We start from the raw sequence: 20,800 nt of genomic DNA, 5'->3' as shown, positions 1-20,800 counted from the left end.
TCCATTTGAGTCAGATTGTGTGAATAATCTTATTTCAACCTAGCAAGGTACGGATGCTGAGATATCAGGTTTTGAACATCAGATACACAGTTGAAGAAGTGGTAGAGGGAACCAAATGGGTGGACTTACACATTTAGGAAACAGATTATTTTATTTAGAGAAATATTAAAGTGGAAAGACAGATTTGCATGGTTTAAAATGCATAGTAAATTCAACCATGGGTGTTTGAATGTTTTATATAATTAAAAATGATATTGCAACTATAATATTATCGTTTGTATATTTTGATCCGGATGGAATTAACATCATTTTAAAAAAAATTCATAGATAAACCTCATAATTTAAAGTCAACTTGAAACAGCATTTACAACCCATTTCACTTCCGTTTTGTGGCATATTTCTGAGTGAAACAGGATATTAAATGTGAAGAAAAAAAAAATGTAGGACGAGAATTAAATTTATCCTTCAGGAATTTGATAGTATCTTGATGTTTTAAGTGGTAATGTTTCTTTTTTAAAAGAAATATAAAATATATAAATATAATTTGCTATTTTTGGCGTAAATTTGATCACATTGCCATTAAACAACATTAAATAACTGTGTTTCCTACTTTGGTAATGCATTTCTGAGTAAAACAGTGTATTCAATCGGGAAAGAGTGTAGCGTTAGGCTTGTTTTCATTCTTCGGGAATTTGACAGTATCTCGACGTATCCCAGTGGTAACAGTTCTTTTACAAATTTGTCATTATTTTCTATTATTGGCATAACCGTTATAATATTATGGTTAAACAGCATTGAATTACTCTGTTGTATTTCTGTGTGAAACAAGAGTAAATTAACTACTGCATTATTGTGTTTCTGAGTGAAACATGATATTGAACATGATAATATGTAGCATGGGATTTGAATTTAGCTTTTGAGAATACAATAACATCTTGACATATTCCAGAGGTAACGCTTCATTTTCAAATTTGTTGTTCATTGCAATTATTGCCATACCTTCTATCACATTGTTTTAGTGTGCTCCACCACCCCACCACCACTAGCAGTTGAGTCCCGTCCTGCACGGGGGTAGGCTCTTCGCCCTGCCTCCTATCTCTGGCAGGATATGACGGTTTTGAGTACAACTTCCTCGGACTGCCAGAGGAGCCTGCGCCAAAGATAGACATTACTTTTCTGTTTTATAGTCATCAAATCTTAAATTTCACTCAAGTCTGTAATGCAAATACAGCAGTTTTCAGAAATATTCATGTTCTGCATTTTCCATTTTGCCAAAATACACACAATTTGTCATTTTTAGCTGTAATGCATTCATCCAATGGGCAAGGAGAAGGCGGGAACCGGCTGAGCAGTCAACGTAATCTTTTAATGACACAAAGAACTTAATATAACATAAAACACACACACACACACAGTGTGTGTGTGTGTGTGTGTGTGTGTGTGTGTGTCTCTCTCTCTCTCTCTTGGACTGGCATCCCTGGCTCCTTTTTATCCCTCTCCCGGCTGATTGGGCTGATTCAGCGCCGGGCGTCCATCGTTATGGCCCGGCCATGCCCTCCTCCTTGCCACATACTCCCAACGCCCGATTCAGGCCTGACTTCCTGGAGGGGATGTGTTGCCATTTTGGCCGTCCTTCCGCAGGCCAGTCTTCCCCACCTCCTGGGAATCTGATTAGGACGAGGAGAGGGAAGAGGGAAAGAGCAATTGTCAGAAACAGAGATAGAGAGAAACTGGCTCGCCGGTCCCGAACACGCTATCGACTGGTCCTCAGCCAGCTGTGCATCGGTACTGGACCTCGTTTCCTGGCGGACTGCCTCCCCACTCCTCTTTATCCTTCTCCCAGCTGATTGGGCTGATTTAGCACCAGGCGTCCATCGTTGCAGCCTGGCCATGCCCTCCTCATCATCACACTAGCCAATCCAAGGTGGTCTATCCTAAACCACCCAAAACAGTGGATGTATAGAAGCCCATCAAATGATTTCTTATGATTTAATGGCCTTATAAATGAGCTGATGAACTGCATTCTTTCCTTGTTTTGTGAAACAAAATTCATTCAGGAAAATGTGGGGGTAATGATGCTTATTAAGCTCATATCAGCATATGGGCTTTCCCCTGACACAGAGTGACCCATGCTCTGATTAATAGTGGCTATGTTTGGAACATCATACTGCCATACTACTCCCACTGTTATTGCTGTTACTACACATATGTAGTATGTATTGAATATTGTTCAATATGTCATATTTTAATCCAGTAATATCCATACCTTCTACATTGTATGAGCATTCATTCATTCAAGTATGGCTTAAGTGTCCAAATACTTTATAGGGCTACGGTATGTTTAAAGTACTACAACAATTAATAGAGTTTGACTTCTTTTGTACTATTATATGTATCCTTAAAAAGGAAACAGATTCACATTTTCTTTAGACAAAAGGCACTTTATTGTATGCTTTGCAGGCCTCCTTCTGAGATGTTCCTATAGTGTGTTTTAATAGCTCACTTGCCTTAGAAACGTTCCCTTTCTTCTTTACATGGCAGCGTGCTGCAGGGTACAGAGAGCAGCAGTGATGTTCACACAGCGGTGTTTGTCTTTGTACCCACCTCACTGGCACAATGTGGTCTCTCAGAGATCCTTATGATTATTGCTCTTCTAAACGCAGCAGTGCCCACAGGCCATACCTCCCCCACATACTAAGAGAAGAGCCTTTGCAACAATTTAATTCTGATACTGAGAGAAATTACTAGACACTCTCTTGCTTTCTCTCTGTCATCGCCAGATTGATCTAAACTATCATTAAATGGAACAGCAAGGAAAGAACAGGGTAAGTTTTGAAGCAAAGTGTTGTTGCTGTTGGAGACTGTTAAATAAAGATGCTTGAACATAGAAACCTGGGTATGCTGGATCCCTGCTGCTCTTCACTGATGAATACTGGGAAAGCTCAAGTAGGGTGGGGTTTTCGATGTTTTTAACTACGTTTAGCTTGACACAGCATCCTAAAGCACTGCACTTATGACTAGAGACACAGAAAACTAGTGAGACACGACACAACCAAAGTGAGATGCTACAAATGTGTCCATCCGTTATATGGGTACATAAACCAACCATTAAAAATAGCCAGAAGTAGGCCAGTAAAATGGTTGTGTTCATTGATATGGATAAAACAAACAATATTTTGACTTTTCCATTTTCCATTTCCTTTTTGATTTGTAACGATCACCTAATACATTTTTGGAAATTGATCAATGGAAAGGAGGTGGCAAGAACTGGCTTGATAATATAAATAATAGTTTTAATGACAAACTTAAACAAAAGAGTGGTGTAGTGGCTAAAGCACAGGGCTGTTAATCAGAAGGTCCTTGGTTCTAACCCCATGGCCACCACCATTGTGCCCTTGAGCAAGGCACTTAACTGCAGGTTGTTCTGGGGGGATTGCCCCTGTAATAATTGCACTGTAAGTCGCTTTGGATAAAAGCGTCTGCCAAATGCATACATGTACATGTACATGTAAATGTCCATTAACGATCTCTCTCTCCCGCATGATCCTCTGCAGTCCACCTTTATCCCTCTCGAAGGCTTGATTAGCCTAATATGGGACCGGGTGTGTACGATCACGACCCGGCCCCACCCTCCACCCTGCCACAATTTTCTTTTATCAAATTATCCTATATCTGCCAGTTGTGTTGAGTGGTTTAAACATCATCTGCAGCCTGAAACTGAACTTTTGATAGTAAGTTTTGATTGAATGTACTTGGCTTCAAAGGAAAACTACAGGATGCTCCATTGCTCCCTAGCACCCTATTTATTGCATGAATTAACCTCCAGTGTGCAGTCTGTCTGCACTGGTCTCAGAACAGTACAAAATGTACCATATTTTCATCCTAACTCCATATAAATCCTCTGAAAGCATTTTTTTTTCATTGTGAAAATGCACAGAAAATATGTTTTCTAATGAAAACCTTTGTGCTATTGTACACATTAGTGTACATTGTGTTTATCAGCTTGCCGTTTCACGATAATTTGCTTAAATTGTAAAAATGGCATTTCGAATGAAACTAGAGACTATTATTTTGAATCAAATAGGTTTCAGTGTTAAATCTTTCCAGATTATTTCCGTTTTTTAGCCGTTTCTCCCAAAGACAAACTCCGCTGTGATCGGCTCCATGTGGTTTTGTCACATGAATCTGTACGCCAAAAGTGTAACCCTTTTCTGACAGCCAAGAGTCTCCTGAAATGAGATCAGTCGGTTTTAAGGAAATTCAATTATGCATTGCATATAGCGAAGCCAAAATACAACATCTATGCATGTGAACGTGGGGTTGCATGAGGTTAATGCCACTTTTTGTCTTGTCTGAATGTGTTACTTTTCCGGTGCCACAATATATTTTATATATATATATATATATATATATACACACACATTTGAAGTCAGAAGTTTACATACACCTTAGCCAAATACATTTCCTAACAAATCCAGACATTTAATTGTAGAAAACAACTAAATCAGGTCAGTTAGGATCACTACTATATTTTAAGAATGTGAAATGTCAGAATAATATTAGAGAGAATTATTGATTTCAGCTTGTATTTCTTTCATTATATTCCAAGTGGGTCAGAATTTTACATACACATAGTATTTGGTAAATTGTTTAACTTGGGTCAAACATTTTGGGTAGCCTTCCACAAGCTTCTCACAATAAGTTGCTGGTCTTGAGATGTTGCTTCAATATATATCCTCATAATTTTCATTCCTCATGAAGCCATCTATTTTGTGAAGTGCACCAGTCCCTCCTGTAGCAAATTATCCCCACAACATGATTCTGCCCACCCCCATGCTTCACGGTTGGGATGGTGTTCTTCAGCTTGCAAGCCTCACCATTCTTCCTCCATACATAACAATGGTCATCATGGCAAAACAGTTACATTTTAGTTTCACCAGACCAGAGGACATTTCTCCAAAAAGTAAGATCTTTGTCTTTGTCAGACAATGTGCAATTGCAGACTAGTCTGGCTTATTCATGACAGTTTTAGAGCATTGGCTTCTTCCTTGCTGAGCAGCCTTTCAGGTTATGTTGATATAGGACTTGTTTTACTGTGGATATAGATACTTGTCTACATGTTTCCTCCAGCATCTTCACAAGGTCCTTTGCTGATGTTCTGGGATTGATTTGCACTTTTCGCATCAAACTACGTTCATCTCTATGAGACAAAATGCATCTTCTTCCTGAGTGTTATGATGGCTGAATGGTCCCATGATGTTTATACTTGTGTACATTGTTTGTACAGATGAACATGGTACCTTCATTGCTCACCTCTGAGGTCTTGAATGATTTCTTGTGATTTTCCCATGATGTCAAGCAAAGAGGCACTGAAGATAGGCCTTAACATACATCCACAGGTACACCTCCAGTTCAGTACACCTCCTATCAGAAGCTAATTGCCTAAAGGCTTGACATCATTTTCTGGAATTTTCCAAGCTGCTTAGAGACACAGTTAACTTAGTGTATGTAAACTTCGGATCCACTGGAATTGTGATATAGTCAATTAAAAGTGAAATTATCTGTCTGTAAACAATTGTTGGAAAAATTACTTGTGTCATGCACCAAGTATATTTCCTAAAAGACTTGCCAAAACTATAGTTTGCTAATATTAAATATGTGGAGTGATTAAATAATTTGTTTTAATTACTTCAACCTAAGTGTATGTAAATTCTGTCTTCAACTATCTATCTATCTATATATATATATATATATATAGAAGAAAGTCATACACATATGGCATGAGGGTGAGTAAATGATGAGAGAATTTGGATTTTTGGGTAAATTATCCTTTTAAGTGCTCTTGACAGATCTGAATAAATTTGTCAATAAGAATAGAGGTTTGTAAACATTTCATCCCTGGTCGCAGAACACTTGTGTCTGAAACTGCCCCCTATTGACTATATAGTGCACTATTTCAAGTGTATGCTATTTTGTAGGAGTGTCTGAATTCTGAGTGATCCACTCGTCCCCTACTTGTGCTCACTCATTCTTACCCACAATGCACTCTAATTTTGAGTGTACATTTGATGGACACTCGACGACGATGGTTAATTGCCCACAATCCACCACGGGGAAGACGTACAAGCTGGGAGTTTACTGCTTCCTTCACTTCTGCAATGTTTTATTTCTTGTTTAATGTAGTAAATTACTTTGACAAATCATTACTGGATTAAAATAACATAATAACATATAGAGAGACAAAACACAGATACATTTTACAATTCTTTAATTTAAATACTCTTTATATTTATTTATACAGAATGTTGTCATAAAGATGAAGAATTCTTTATTTACTAAATAATTCACTGAGGTGATAGTATTTGAACTCAGGAGATTGAACACAGTAGAAATTATAACTCTGTGGATGATTAAAATATTCGGTTATAGCATAGGTTATGTTAATTTGGTCGGTTGAGGGCGCTTTATGCCCAGAAACGCAACCCAGATTGTAATGGAGTTTAAAGATACTAAAGTATAACAAAATAAATACAATAATGTATATTTGATCAAATGTGTTTACTCTTAATATTAACATATATATTAAAAATGACAAAGATTTATTGTAATAATTTATTATTTAATAAGAATAACAAGTATGGCCCAAGAATTTAAAAAATTTATATGTGACATTGTTTCTAAGACAGGATTTCAGACACAGCCACTCTCTTTCACCATACGATCGCCTCGTGCCTGCACATCTCTCAAGCGTGTGCCCTGCTCACCTCACTCTGCACGTGCAGAAATGCTTGTACAAATTTACTTGAGTGAGAGTAAAAAGTACCCACTTTTAAACCGACTCTAAATGTACCTTTTTTTCCAAATGGTTACTTAAGTAAATGTAACAGAGTAAATGTAGCACGTTACTACCCACCTCTGGGCAGAGGCAATATTTTCAGCAAATAACTTTTTTATGTGTCCGTTCCCCACACAAAGATAGTATTCCAAACTCAGAAAACTTAGAATAAGCACACAAGTAGTATAGACCACTTCTATAATACATTTACAATGCTTTATTTTATTTATTTATTTATTTTTTTTGTACCTCGACAGTCCCAGTCCCCATTCACTTTTTTTGGTATGCAAAAGAGTAATGAGATCATACAGCAAAACATCTAATTTTGTGTTCCTTAAAAGAAGAAAAAAAAAGTAATTCAGGATTGGAACGACATGAGGAAGAGTACATGTTTCACAGTATCTTAGAATGTCAGTACAACTGTAAACAAAATGAGCTATACTGACAGCATCAATCAGTCTCTCTCTCTCTCTCTCTAGCTCTCATTTCATCTCTTCCTCCTCTTCCCACGGCCTCTCCCCCTCTTTAATCCTCGTGCAGTGAAAGGTGGAAGAATGGATTTCAAAGGCTATGCCTTTAACCCCACCTCAATATTAGTTTTTATTATTGTTATTGCCAGCTACCGTGCTGGTGGCAGCCGGGCCGCGGCGTGCAATTCCGTCTGGGCCCCGACTGATAAAAGCTCATATGTTGCCTCTAGCCTGCAGGTCTGCAGGAGGGAGTGAACACTACATTTTGAAGCGATGGGGAGGTTTTATTTTTTTTTAGTACACAAGAGCTTTATGGTTAAGCATGCTGAGACATCCGGTCACACGCTTGAGATGTTCTCAGTTCAGAAATCTGTGCCGTGCCATGGCTGAGCAGCTGTGAGAGAGGTATGGTGGGATATGGCAGGTGGAGATGCTTTTGTGCCGGGCTTGTGGGTTTTATCTTGCTGTGTCTGATGAAAATGTCAAAGAAAAGCTTTGTGCGCAGATGACCAGCAAGGCCACAGCGAGTTAGGAGTCACTCATCCTTGTGTTCAGAACATCAGCAAAGAGCAGATTTTATTGTAGAATACAACAGATTTTATCATACAATCTGTCCTGAAAAAACTTTTGTTTTTTTCCTTTGTAAAGGGTTCATAACTGCTGTATAAAAAAAATTAAGTTGTGGTAACCAACCTCTATACATTTCACCTCAAAACTTCAGCGATACGTGTAATGAACCAAATAATTTCAATTTGCAAATATGTTGCCACCGCCACATAATTTTCACGAGATCAGGCTGTACTAGACCCGTTTTACAATGACATTTCACTTGCTTATGTTTTGAGCCTTAAGTCCAGAACATACAGTAGTTTATGCAAGTACATGAATGCAGACCCTGGGGCCTGGATAGCTCAGTGAGTAAAGACGCTGACCTCCACCCCTGGAGTTGTGAGTTCGAATCCAGTGCATGCTGAGCGACTCCAGCCAGGTATCCTAAGCAAATTGGCCCGGTTGCTAGGGAGGATAGAGTCACATGGTTTAACCCCCTTGTGGACGCGATATAGTGTTTCGCGCTCTCGATGGGGCATGTGAGAAGTTGTGCGAGACCACGAGGACACAGTGAGCATTGGGAATTGGGCATGTCAAATTGGGGAGAAAATCCACATAAAAATAAATAAATAAATGCAGACCCTTCTAGCAATGCAAGCTTCAAAATTTGTGAAACTGCCATTGATAACACAACGCAAGTACACATTGCATTCTGAACGTTACCACATGGGGCGCTTTAGCGGATATTTGTGTGACTGCCCAGTTCTATGGTGAGTTTTCTCTTTCAACCCAACTAAAAGTCATGGCGGAGCAACAGTTTAAAGAGAATACTGCTGAGCATGTAAGTTAAATTCAGTATATTTATAGCAACTTACCTCAATAATAACGTCCAGTTTATTTGCATAGCTAGACCTTTGAAGGTAACTATATCACCCCCCTTTAGTACTGAGGTTTGCTACCGCCACAGTAATGCAAAAAATAATTGACCACACATTGGCAAAGTGCTTACATCTGTGTATGCGAACTTGCATTAAGTATGGCCTTAGAATTTAACAGATTGTTTTTGACTACTGTACCTTTACCTCCTAACACTGCAAATGCTGACTCATTGTGTTTCAGGTCTGGATCTGAGACAGGCTCAAGTGGTGGCGCTATCTACCGGCACTAAATGCATTAATGGAGAGTATATGAGCGACCAGGGACTGGTGGTAAATGACTGTCATGCAGAAATCACGACCAGACGAGCACTGCTACGGTTCCTGTACTCTCAGCTAGAGTTACACCTCAGGTAACTTACACACAGTGTGTTTTTGCTTTACTGTGTAAATTATAATATATGGTAATTATATGTGCTATATATGCTTTATACATTAAGGTTCCCTATAATGTTATAAAGGAATTTACTCGGTTAGTTACACTAGGTCCTAACTTGTTGCGATTTGTCAAGTAATAAGCAACGCAACATTTTGTGGGTCATTTTGTTTTTATTTCTATTTGTTGCATCATGATTGGTGCTGCTGCACGCATTGAAATATCATTGGTTCAAAATCCTGCACCACTATTGTATATTAATCATCAAGTTTACTTCTCCCCCAGTGTTGGGGAAGTAATCAAAAAAAGTAGTAGTTGCACATATAATGCGTATAGTGCATTTACTGGCTTTACATAGTCATGACAGGTGACATCCACATTAATACCTTTTAGTTTGAAAACACATTATTTTCTATACGTTTACACCTTCCGTTCACACCGAGACTGCATTATTTACAGTGAAAACTGAGCATTTCGAAAACGTTCTCCCAAGTGGATAAATTTGAAAGTAAATGTTACTTTGTACAATCTTCCAAACATTCCTTCAAAGGCGATGGGCAGTTTACTCAGAATTGCTGTCTGGCGATGGAACTGAGGTCAACTGCACTTCAGATCGTACATGGAATGGCGATTTTTAGCATGTGCTTTAAGGGGATTTAAGAATTTATATGTTTCAGTATGGACAACTTTTGGAAATGCTTGAAAACGGCAGATTGGATGGAGAACATTTCAAAAATGAAAGTGCTGTTTCTAATGTACCTGGATTAATGTGGAGGTAGAGTAGAGGAACGCTTTCCTCCACCAAAAATGGAGCATTTCAAAAACACTACATTACCGTATACTTTGGAAAACAATAAAGTTAGGAAACTGAAAACTAAGTTTTCAAACTAAATGGATTAGTGTGGATGGGGTCTTAGTAAGTGATTTTATTACAGTAGTCTCATGTTAGCACATAGTCTAATAACTTATATAACATACTGTATAAACCCACATAACATATAACGTGTTGTAGATATACTTTGAGATAAAGATATACTTTGGGTTTTTTAACATTTACTCTGCTGCCATGTATTTTGCCCCATAGACTTCCATTTTAAGTGGCAGGACTTTTAAAAAAACAATTGTTTGATTTTACAAACTGAGGGAGGTGTCAAAATAATTTTCTCTAGTAATGGACATGACACAGATGCTGTCGATAGATCTTAACTTGCATTAATCCTGGAACATTCCTTTATTGCTTTTAACAGGGCCATGGCAACAAACACAATTTTTGAAGAGAAAATTACAAAGCTGCATTTTTAGCATGTTATCATGGACTTACAGTGACACCTAGTGGCCTGGATGCAGCATTATTCAAAATCAATAGTTTTCAGTTACAGATGCCATTGTAGAAATTCACAGTCAGGCATGAGTAATTTAATCCAATAGTGAAAGTGTTAATAACAAGTTAGTTACAGAGATTAAGGGAGTAGTATTCAGCTGGTCATGTGATTCTAAAATGGCAGCCCTCATGAGGGCACCCCTGCCCCATGTAGAATAAAACAGATGATATAAGGTTACTGATATGACTAGAGTCCTCATCTCATGTGATTGCTCATTAGAATTAATTTCTTTAGGAGTAAAACTTTTTTAATGGGGAACAAAATGAATGAGTGCACCTTTAATAGCTAATAGAATTTGAGTCAGTGTGTTGGAGGTATCAGTGTGTGACAGTAAATACTCTAAATGTCTTCCTTGATGTAGAAGATTGGTCCATAGAAAACCCTTCTGTAATGTCATATTTGCATACCCGCTGTCCCAGAGTGCATTATCTGCCACTTTTGTTTTGCTTGGTGCAGAGTCTATTTGAAAGATAAGGCATACCAGCAAATAAAATACCACAACAGCCATCAGCACCTTCCTCTATGGACATATCTAGAGCAACACAACTCCACCCTTGACATCACAGGTCATTTGTGTAATTAGCACTGCTTAGGTGCCAAGTAGAGACAAAATGTTGTTGCATGTAATGCACTCCCTTTGCACAGGTCACCTCTTGCACTGTGGTCAAATGTTTTTTGTAAGATGTGACAATGTGGCGGTAACACTAATTATGATGATATGTGTAAAAGTAGGGCAGCATAGCAGGAAACGGTGGCGTCCTCCCTACAAATGACGAGCTACAGATCATCTGGTTTGAAGAATTACAGCTCGCTGTTTTTCAGCCATTTATTTCCCCTTGTTCTGACAGAGTAATGATTTGAAAGTGTGTGTCAGTGTGTGTGTGCATGAGGGGAATGTGACAGTGATGGAACTAGCCTTGGTCGCGGCAAGGCCAATATTTGTCTCCTTTGTGTCTCTGGTCCATTATTAGCAGAGAATGTGAGTGGTGAACACTTTGGAGACGTAACCATTTCTCATGTCTCCCCTCTCGTGTCTTTCTTCTCACCCGGGGTCTGTGATCACTCTAAAGCAAGAGAAAAGAGGACTGGGAGCAATCGATCTTCGTACAGCACAAAGACTCCTGTTTGAGACTGAGAGAAAACATCCTTTTCCACATGTACATCAGCACATCACCCTGCGGGGACGCCCGTGTGAACTCACCCTACGAAATCACATCTGATTGTAAGCGTCTTTGTCTGATTGATCAGTCGGTTTGACTTCCTTTCTTATTTCCTTTTCTCTTTAGCTGGAGTTGTTTTTAGCAAGACTTTTGTTAGCTACAAAATGTCTGTTAAGCTATCACTAAGACAGAAAGTCATATACAGATATATGCAATTCATTGTCATATGTTTTTGTTACTCTTTCACACGCTGTCACTCAGGGCAAAGTAACAGACACTTCGTTAAGAAGTTTCACAGTCACCTACGAACAAAGATTGAATCAGGGGAGGGAACGTTGCCCGTGAAGACCACAGGTCCCGTCCAGACATGGGATGGAGTTCTTCAGGGAGAACAGCTCATCACCATGTCTTGCACCGACAAGATTTCTAGGTGAGTCTCGCAACCATTGAACAGAAATGAGCTCCCGTACAAAGAAACATCAGTAATCAAACACAAGTCTCTTGACTCTTTCTAGAACATTCTCTTCTGAGGAGACATTACATGAAAGGTATTATCATGATGTCAGACCGACAGTCAAAATGCTTTCAGTGTCATAAGAACGCTTACTGTGTAAAGTTATATCCAATACCGCAACTTTGTTGCCATGACAATGGAACGATGGTAGAACCTGTAAGGGATTTTATCACACTACAATCATGTAGAACAGAGATTGTATCACACTAAAATCATGTTAGCATGTATAATGTTTATGTATTGTGGCTATACTTTTGAAACAATGCGTATTTAAATGTCCATGGAATGGCCTTATTTACTTCAATAGTAAGTGCCTTACTGTAACTAAATTAGTTTTTTTTTTTTTTTAATAAGTTCAAAATTAGTTCTGTGGTAATCAACATTATGCTACAAATGCTGTCGATTGAACCTAACTCGTACCAAAGTCCCTTTCAAGACAAGTCAGTCCACTCTGCGGCCATCTTTGAAATGCTTCTGGGCAGCTATTTTCTATGTATGCATGTGCCATAAAAGTACAGCTCCTATCTACTTGAATGGTTAAAGACCGAAATCTCCAAAACAGTTGGTCAAGATTTCAATCAAAGTACATATCTCACATAAGCAGTTAAATCTGCTAACAATGGTATCATAATATGTGCTTCTTTAGCTCAGATTGTACTAAAAACGCAATTTCTTTAGGCAGGTCCAGCTAATGCACATTCGCATTTGCGAGTTGAATGACTCTATCTGAAAGGGGATTGGCTCCTTTACACGCAAGGAGGAACTTCCTTTTCTATATCTGCCATATTGAATGTTCCAATTTCTCCCATTCATTTTAATACCAGTGTTCTGTCTCGGGCTAAATAGTCTCTTCTTGTACTGAACATGGAACATTCTTGTGAATATAAATTGGCGGAACAAGAAATTAGATATGTATCTAAATACCAGATCTGTACATCTGGCGTTGGAGTATAAATATAGACAAATTCAGCATCCATTATGATACTGGTAACAATTCTATCAAGCAGGAAGTACATGTTTTGTCAGACAGTGGAACAACGGTCTCCACTGTGTGATTTTTGAAGCATGAGTGCTGGACAGTGTATTGATTTAAGGTTTATCTTTATTGGAGGATTAGTTTTTATGAGGGCATGTTTTCTTCGTTTAAACAGGACAACTTTTACTGAGCATTATAAAGGTTGGTGTGATATTTACCTTGAGGTAGGCAGTTGAAGATGCAGATCTTTGGGACTGGCATTATTCCCATTTGTGTTTAATGATGACTCTTGTACTTAGGCTTTGATAATCCTTCAATAATTAGCTTCAAGGTGGGATACGTCACAGCGTTAATCTTTGTCCTCATGGGAGGTCTGTTTTTGTACATCTACCTTTACCCATGAGAATTGCTTTCCATCATAGTAACCTTCAGAACTCATAACTTCCTCCCCAGTCCTAAAATTCGATTTATTAAAACAAAGCTGCAAAAAAGAGTATGAGTAAGTGTAATATGTGGGGAAAGTCCCCTAAACCCTGAGTGGTTCCTGGCTGTGTAGCATCTGCCAATCTGCATATCCCTCCAATGGAACCTAACAATAAGAAACAAAGTTAACAAGTCCTTTATCATTTCAGGCTACGTCCACATTAATCTGGATTCATTTGAAAATGTCATTTTCAAAACTCTCTCTGTCCACACTGCCATTTTCAAGAATTTGCCAAAGGTTTCTCATCCACACTGAACCATATGTAAACTCTTAAGTCCCCTTACTGCACATGCGAAAAATCGCTGTTCAATATACTGTCTGAAATGCAATTGTCCACGTCTTCTGTTGCCGTACATCGATTCCGAGTACCCTTCCCATCGCCTTTGGAGGAATGTAATGTAGGCTAAATGTTTTACAAAGTAACATTTATCTTTAACAACATTATCAAAGTGAATATCAGGCACAAAAACGCCACTACAACATGGACCGCCATCTAGATTGTTTTGGATTGTATGGATCACATGACTGCACCACATGACAACAAATACATCATCATTTTCAGTCTCGTCTCCGTTTTCCCCGTTCACACTACAACACCAAGACGATGTTTTAAAATGTACCCACATGGGAGAGCGTTTTCAAAAAGCTCAGTTCCTGCTGTCAAAAATGCCATCTCAGAGTGGAAGAAAGGCCAAAACATAGAGAAAAAGATGCATTTTCAAATTATTATTGATAAATAGGTAAGAGCAAACTATTTTAGAACCAACACTTAAATCTGCAGCTTGTGAGTAAGCATTGTTAGTGATTTCACATCCAAAGAGAATGTATACAATATAGTCTTAAAGGCACAGCAGCACAAAATGTCTTTTATAATTGTAAAGGTCAGAAAGAGGATGGAAAATTGTCATGAAACACAAAGTTATGCCTGCTTTTGGCAGATCTTTTTTTTTTTATAACCTTATAAGTGGACCTTAGGGTTGAAAATACATGATAATACATCACCCCTTTAATGAAGTCTCCCTCTATATAACCTTAGGGCACCTGCAAGCTTTGTTTGACCTCATAATGAGGCTGTGGTTAGTTATTGCTTAACAGGTGATGAGATTGGACAGATATTGGCCAAGGTGTAATGTCAAGAGAGTGTAATTACTTCAGTTTCAGACAGTGTGTCTGTTTCACACAGCTTTCTCGTCATCACTCGGTCCACACTCTGTGTGAATATGTGAATCACACTGCCCACAGATCACACACACAGCTGTGTTTTAGCTCGCTGCCATATGCTTGATTTAATTACTGCCATCAGTTTACTTCTGTTTGTTTATGTACAGTTTCACAACCTGAAAAGTGTGATTATGAACATTTCCGATCTTTCGTACTGTTACACGCACACACTTAGAAAGAAGAACTTGCAGTTATCTTATTATGCCATGGAGTTGGGGGTGAGTGATATATGGGTAAATATTTTAAAACCAGTCAAGAATATGCCCATATCATATTTCACCCAAAAATCTAAAGAATAAAAAAGAAAGATTTATTTTATATTTATATATATTTTTTATAAAGACAATGTATTGTGCATTGTAACAGCATTTGTTAAGCACATTGCCCCCCAAAGTTCTCATTCTATTATTAATATTAATTTAAAGCTCATTTCTATAAATTTAACCATTATTTATTTGTTTATTTTTTAATCTAAATTTTCATAGGATTTGGGGAAATAATGATTTACAGTATAAACATTTGCATAGAAAAGTGATTCAAAAACTATACAGAAAAATATATAATTAAAAGGTAATTTTGTACAAAGTAAAATTACTTTCATCCATTTGAATGAGTTATTTTGCTTTTTGATTTGATTTAAACAATAATGTAAGTTGTAATTAATGTATTAAAAACACATAAAATAATTAGATTTTAGGGGGAAATGTGTTGAATTGTCATAAAGATAATGTTCCAAAAAATATAAAATATTTGATTTTTGCAAAATATACTTGATTTATTTTTTTCTTTTGTTTTTTGGGTGAATGTGACCTGAACGTTTTCTGATATTCACCCTAGTATAAAAACTTGACTGAAATACCAATTTTTAGCTGATACTAAATTTTAACACCACAAAAAAAGTTATTTTATTTTTTATTATTATAAATGTACTTTTTAATTTGCTTCTTCCTCCTTAATGGAATTAAAACACCCATTATCAACTAATTCTGCAATGTTTTGTAGACTCATGTAGACTCCAAAATGTAACAAATTTAAACCACCCCTACCTGTAGTGTGTGCATGTTTGGTTGGGTGCAGTGACACACAGTCACACTGATGTGAAGCTCTCTCTCCCCTGGGCCATTAATTTGACCAATCAGATTGTGTCTCCTGGGGCCGCAAGGGTCTGATTCTATCTGGCGAGTTCATCATGTGGGGTGAAAGTAATTACTTTAAGAAAAACACAGAAAAGAGCATCCAGATCTCTTTTCTGACTGCCAATCCTTTCTCCTTTTTTATATCCCGGTGAGTTATCCTGCTCTTTTGTTGAGATCACAACTCGTGATCGCCGTTGATGAAGGTCACCATCAAGAGCAGGGCAGAAAAGACATTTAAAGTCCTTATAGTCCCTTATAGACCAGCTCCATTCATCTCCACTACCCTCAACCAACTCTCCATGTTTTTCATCCTTAGCTGCATTTTTTTTTTATCCCATCATCACCTTCCCTGACCTCACATTATTATCCATCTCTCCTCTGTTTCCCCCTCCCTTGCATCTCAGCTGCCTCCATTTGGCCACAGGAAAGCTGTACGGTGATTATGGGACCTGGAGTTAAACAAACCCTAAATTTAAGTATTAAACTTTGCACTGTTTGTGATACGGACATGAATTAACCTCAAATTGTCTGGCTTATTGAAGAGAGGTGTACTATTACTTTTCAAAGCAATAAGACACAATTTTATATGACAGATGAAAAATTATATCTTTTTAATTTTAAAATTATAAAATTTCCTTAGACTTGCATTGAAAACACCATAGCTACCACCTAGCAGAATCTTAGAGCATAGAACATCCTTACAATGCTCTAGCAACCACCCATAACAGCATAGAAACTAATCTGAACACTCTAGCAATGCCCTAATATCTGCCTGCCAACCACCAAGAAGACCCTAGTAACCACCCTCAAATCCATCTAGCAACACCCTATCAACCATTCAGAACACCATATCAACTAACCTGAACACCCTAGAAATGCCTAGAAATACCACCTTTCAACTAATGAGAATTCCCTGATAACCAGCCCCAAAGCCTTAGCTAACACATTGCAACACCATATAAACTACTCTGTACAACATAGCAATGGCCTAAAACCACTTGAACACCTTAGCTACTGCCTAACAACACTCTATACACCAGATACATTTTGTGATGTCCTATCAACCACCCAGAACATCAGCAACTAATATTAACACTCTAGCAATACCCTAACAACTGCTTGCCAACCACCAAGAAGAAGAAGACCCTAGTAACCACTTTCAAATCATTCACTAACACCTAGCAACATCCTAGAAACCACCCAGAACACCCTAGCCACCGCCTAGTAGTACCCTAGAGCCCAGAACACCCTTTCCGTGCCCTAGAAATCATCCAGAACACCATAGCAACAAACCTGAAAATCAGTAATCAGCCCCACAGGCTTATTTAACACCTGGTAACTCCATATAAACTACTCAATACACCCTAGCCATAGCCTAAAATGACTTGAACACCCTAGAGCCCAAAACACCCTTTGCAATACTCTAACAACCACCAAGAACACCCTACTAACCTCCCCCAAAGCCTTAGCTAAAATATAGAAATCATTCCGAACACCCCAACAATGATTTAGAACCACCCAAACACCCTAATGACCACTTAGCAGCACACTAGAGCCCAAAACATCCTCGCAATCCCCTAGAAACCACCAGTAACACCTAAACAACATCTAAACAACCTAAACAATGCCCTAACAACTGCTGAACAACCACCAAGAACACCCTAGTAACAACCCCCAAAGCCCTAATACCTAGCAACCACCCAGAAAACCCAAGCAACAACCTAGAACCAACCAAACACCCACACAATGCCCTAGCAACCACCCATAACACACCGTGCACCTGCCTAGCAATGTATTATCACTAACCCAGAACACCCTAGCAACAGTGAAGCAATGCTCTAGGAATCTTTCAGTAGAGACTATCAACCACCCTGAACACCATAGCAATCATTTTGCAATGTCATAGCAACTACTAAGCAACCACCCAAACATTGTGAAAGAGTTTTGCATGAGCAAACACCATCCATGTTTTTTTTTTCAGAAAATGTACCCATCTAGATGTTATTATTGTTCAGAGGCAGTAAGGTATGCCGAGCTGATTGAGTGGAGTGGATGTTTAATTAAGTTGATGACTGCTTTAATTGAAGGCATAAATGGGATGCCTGTGAATATGATCCATCATATTCCATTTGAGTTTTATGTAGATTAACGTGTTTTACTGCACAGGAGGTGGGGGGTGGAAGCTGGGAGTGAGGGAGGGGAGCAGGGGAGTGAGGGGCGAGGGAGGTTAGGAGGAGGGTACGAGGGAGGGCGAGAGGGAGTCTCCCCCATTTTACATTTCTACAGCGGCCAGATGGCTGACTTTTCTTGCATGAGATTGAAAGATGTTTCTAATTTACAGCAGTGCGTCCTGGGTAAATTAATGTTGCAGGGCCAAATTGTTTCTGTTTTGGGAGAATTTGTGAGAGAGAGCGAGAATAAAATAATGTTGGCTGGATAGGGTAGTTTTAATTTTTTATTTTATTTATATTTTATTTTCAATGTCCTTTTAATTTAGTTTAGTTTTCGTTTGGGATGCACCTATGTATTGGCCAGTTATTGACCAAATTAAAACCATCTGCAAATCAAAAACCATTGTGAAAGCAGCACTTACATATACATGATGAGGTAAAACCATCCAAAATACTTTGAATGCACAATACCAAAGTTTCAGGAGTCGGTAGTAAATTAGAATAGAGACAAAACAGGGATAGATACAATGTTAAGGCAATTTCCTCTAGTAATGTCACATTTCAAGCGACAACTCTCAAGCCTTAATTTCTCATAATGTCCCACCTGTGAACGGATCGATAGTTGTCCCTAAGTATGTGTCCATCTTGTCTTCTATAGGTTGGAGCAGTATGTCTATGCATATGCATTTGATTTTGGGGCACATGGCCTCCTCCGCCTATTCTCTGCTTTCACCTTCTCAGCTTTCAGCTTTTCTTCCTTCTCCTTCCTTTCTTTTTCTTTCTTTGCAGCAGCTTTCTTAACATCCTCCTCATTATTCTTCTGTTGAGCCTCTTCTCGTTTTGTTTCAATAACAAATAATAGCCTAACGCTGACTAATTTGTTAAGAATTGCTTAAGTTCTCAAGTAACTATTCAAGAGAAGTAAACTGTAGGTAATAAAATAACAATAGAAAAACAATTAAATGAAACTAATTAAAAACACTAGAAAAAAAATACAAATTAAGAAAAAGTGCTTTTTAACAGCTTTAAAAGTTTTAAAGAGCATTATCAAGTATTCAAGTAGGCTAAACATTCAGAATGAATGGGATATCCTGTAAATACTGGGGCCTACTTATCTTCACTGTATAGTTATAAATACTACATGAATACTTTTAAGGCTAAAGTTACTCAGTCAGGAGCAGTGAGTGTTTTCTCATTTTCTTGTTCTGTTTGTTGGATTATTAACAACACACAGATAGCAGCAGGCTATCATTAGCATACATTAACACTTAAAAGTCCAACATTTTAATACAAATTCATTAACCCCACTGTTTACATTGACTTTAGACATAACTCATTGTGTTTACATGAATTCACCAAGATGGGCATATTGGCAAACTTTTGAAGTGTATTTGACCGCTCAGTCGTGTATCCGCATTAGCGCTCTGGATTATTTTCAACAGCAGAATAAGACTATGAACTTTGTGACACAGGCCTAGGGCAAATCTTATTATTTATTATTGTTATTTTTTGTTATTGATGTTTTTAATCAGGCTACCTGTCTGGTCGGACAAGTAAAATTCTCTTTCACTTGTCCGGGACAAGCGAACAAGCGTTAATGTCGAGCCCTCCGTTACACCACAATAGAGCTTATTAAAAGGGTGTTTTGTTCCTTTGGTAACTTTTAAAATTTCGGTGGAATTGCCCAACATATGCATAATATGAATTTGTGTTCAATTATATATGATACAATCGTGTAAAATGTTAGTTTTGTTATTTTGAACAGTTAAAACAGAAGTGCAAACATTTTTTAAAAGTACAAAATAAAAATTCACATCAATCATCATGTTATTCATTTTTTTTATCTTCTATTTATCTTTCATTGTGGCTCTCTTTAAAATTTTGATCATGTGGTCAACAGATCCAATCCGTGTTCAATGGAAATGATTTATTGTTAGAACAGAGAATAAACATTTGTTTTAATGTTTATATATTTATTTGTAAAAAATAATTCCTCAGCAAAACAGTAAGGTAAGTGGCAAAATATCGGCATCATCTTATATATATATAAATTTCTTTATTTATCGGTATGGCCCAAAATTTTCATATCGGTGCATCCATAGTTTTCTTTCGTTTTCACTCTATGACTGTTAGTTTTAGGGAGGGTTGCACCAATAAGATTTAAATTAAGTAGTTTAGAGCTAATCCAGGGTTTGAAGATCCAAGTTTTATTTTAATTGTTGTGTTGTTTAGTTGTGTTGCACCACTTAATTATAAATATGGTTTAACAAATCAGAGATTAAACTTTTAACCTGTGATTTAAAGGGGTCATGACATGGTTTTTTTTATTGTATTATTATGTTCCCTTAGGTGCAATTATAGTATTAATATATTTTTTTTAAGAAAAACTTTTAAAATCTAGTGATTTATGACCTTTTCCCACCCTGTTTCTCATCCTCTGATTCAAACAGTCTGTTTTGGGGCGTTTTCCATTTAAGACTTCAGTGTTAACGCCCACTGTTATGATTGGCTAACGTCAGTGCCTATGTATCAATTATTGACGCCCCCAGCCAGAACAATATGCAAGTAAACGAAGTAAAAACACTGTGATT

The 20,800-nt window shown here is 37.8% G+C and overlaps 1 protein-coding gene across 1 annotated transcript in view; it reads left to right on the top strand.

Annotated features, from left to right (window-relative positions):
- LOC127634449 (double-stranded RNA-specific editase B2-like) overlaps positions 1-20,800 on the top strand; it is a 278,387-nt gene that overhangs the window by 247,974 nt on the left and 9,613 nt on the right. The window contains exons 5-7 of the mRNA XM_052114023.1: positions 8,974-9,142; positions 11,618-11,769; positions 11,969-12,137. Of these exons, the coding sequence (XP_051969983.1) occupies positions 8,974-9,142; positions 11,618-11,769; positions 11,969-12,137 (490 nt within the window). The remainder of the gene's footprint in view (positions 1-8,973; positions 9,143-11,617; positions 11,770-11,968; positions 12,138-20,800) is intronic.

The sequence above is a fragment of the Xyrauchen texanus genome, chromosome 41 (genome assembly GCF_025860055.1).
Source record: "Xyrauchen texanus isolate HMW12.3.18 chromosome 41, RBS_HiC_50CHRs, whole genome shotgun sequence".
Taxonomy (NCBI): Eukaryota; Metazoa; Chordata; class Actinopteri; order Cypriniformes; family Catostomidae; genus Xyrauchen; species Xyrauchen texanus.
The sequence above is the reverse complement of the archived record's forward strand: the minus strand, read 5'-3'. Positions and strand labels throughout refer to the sequence as shown.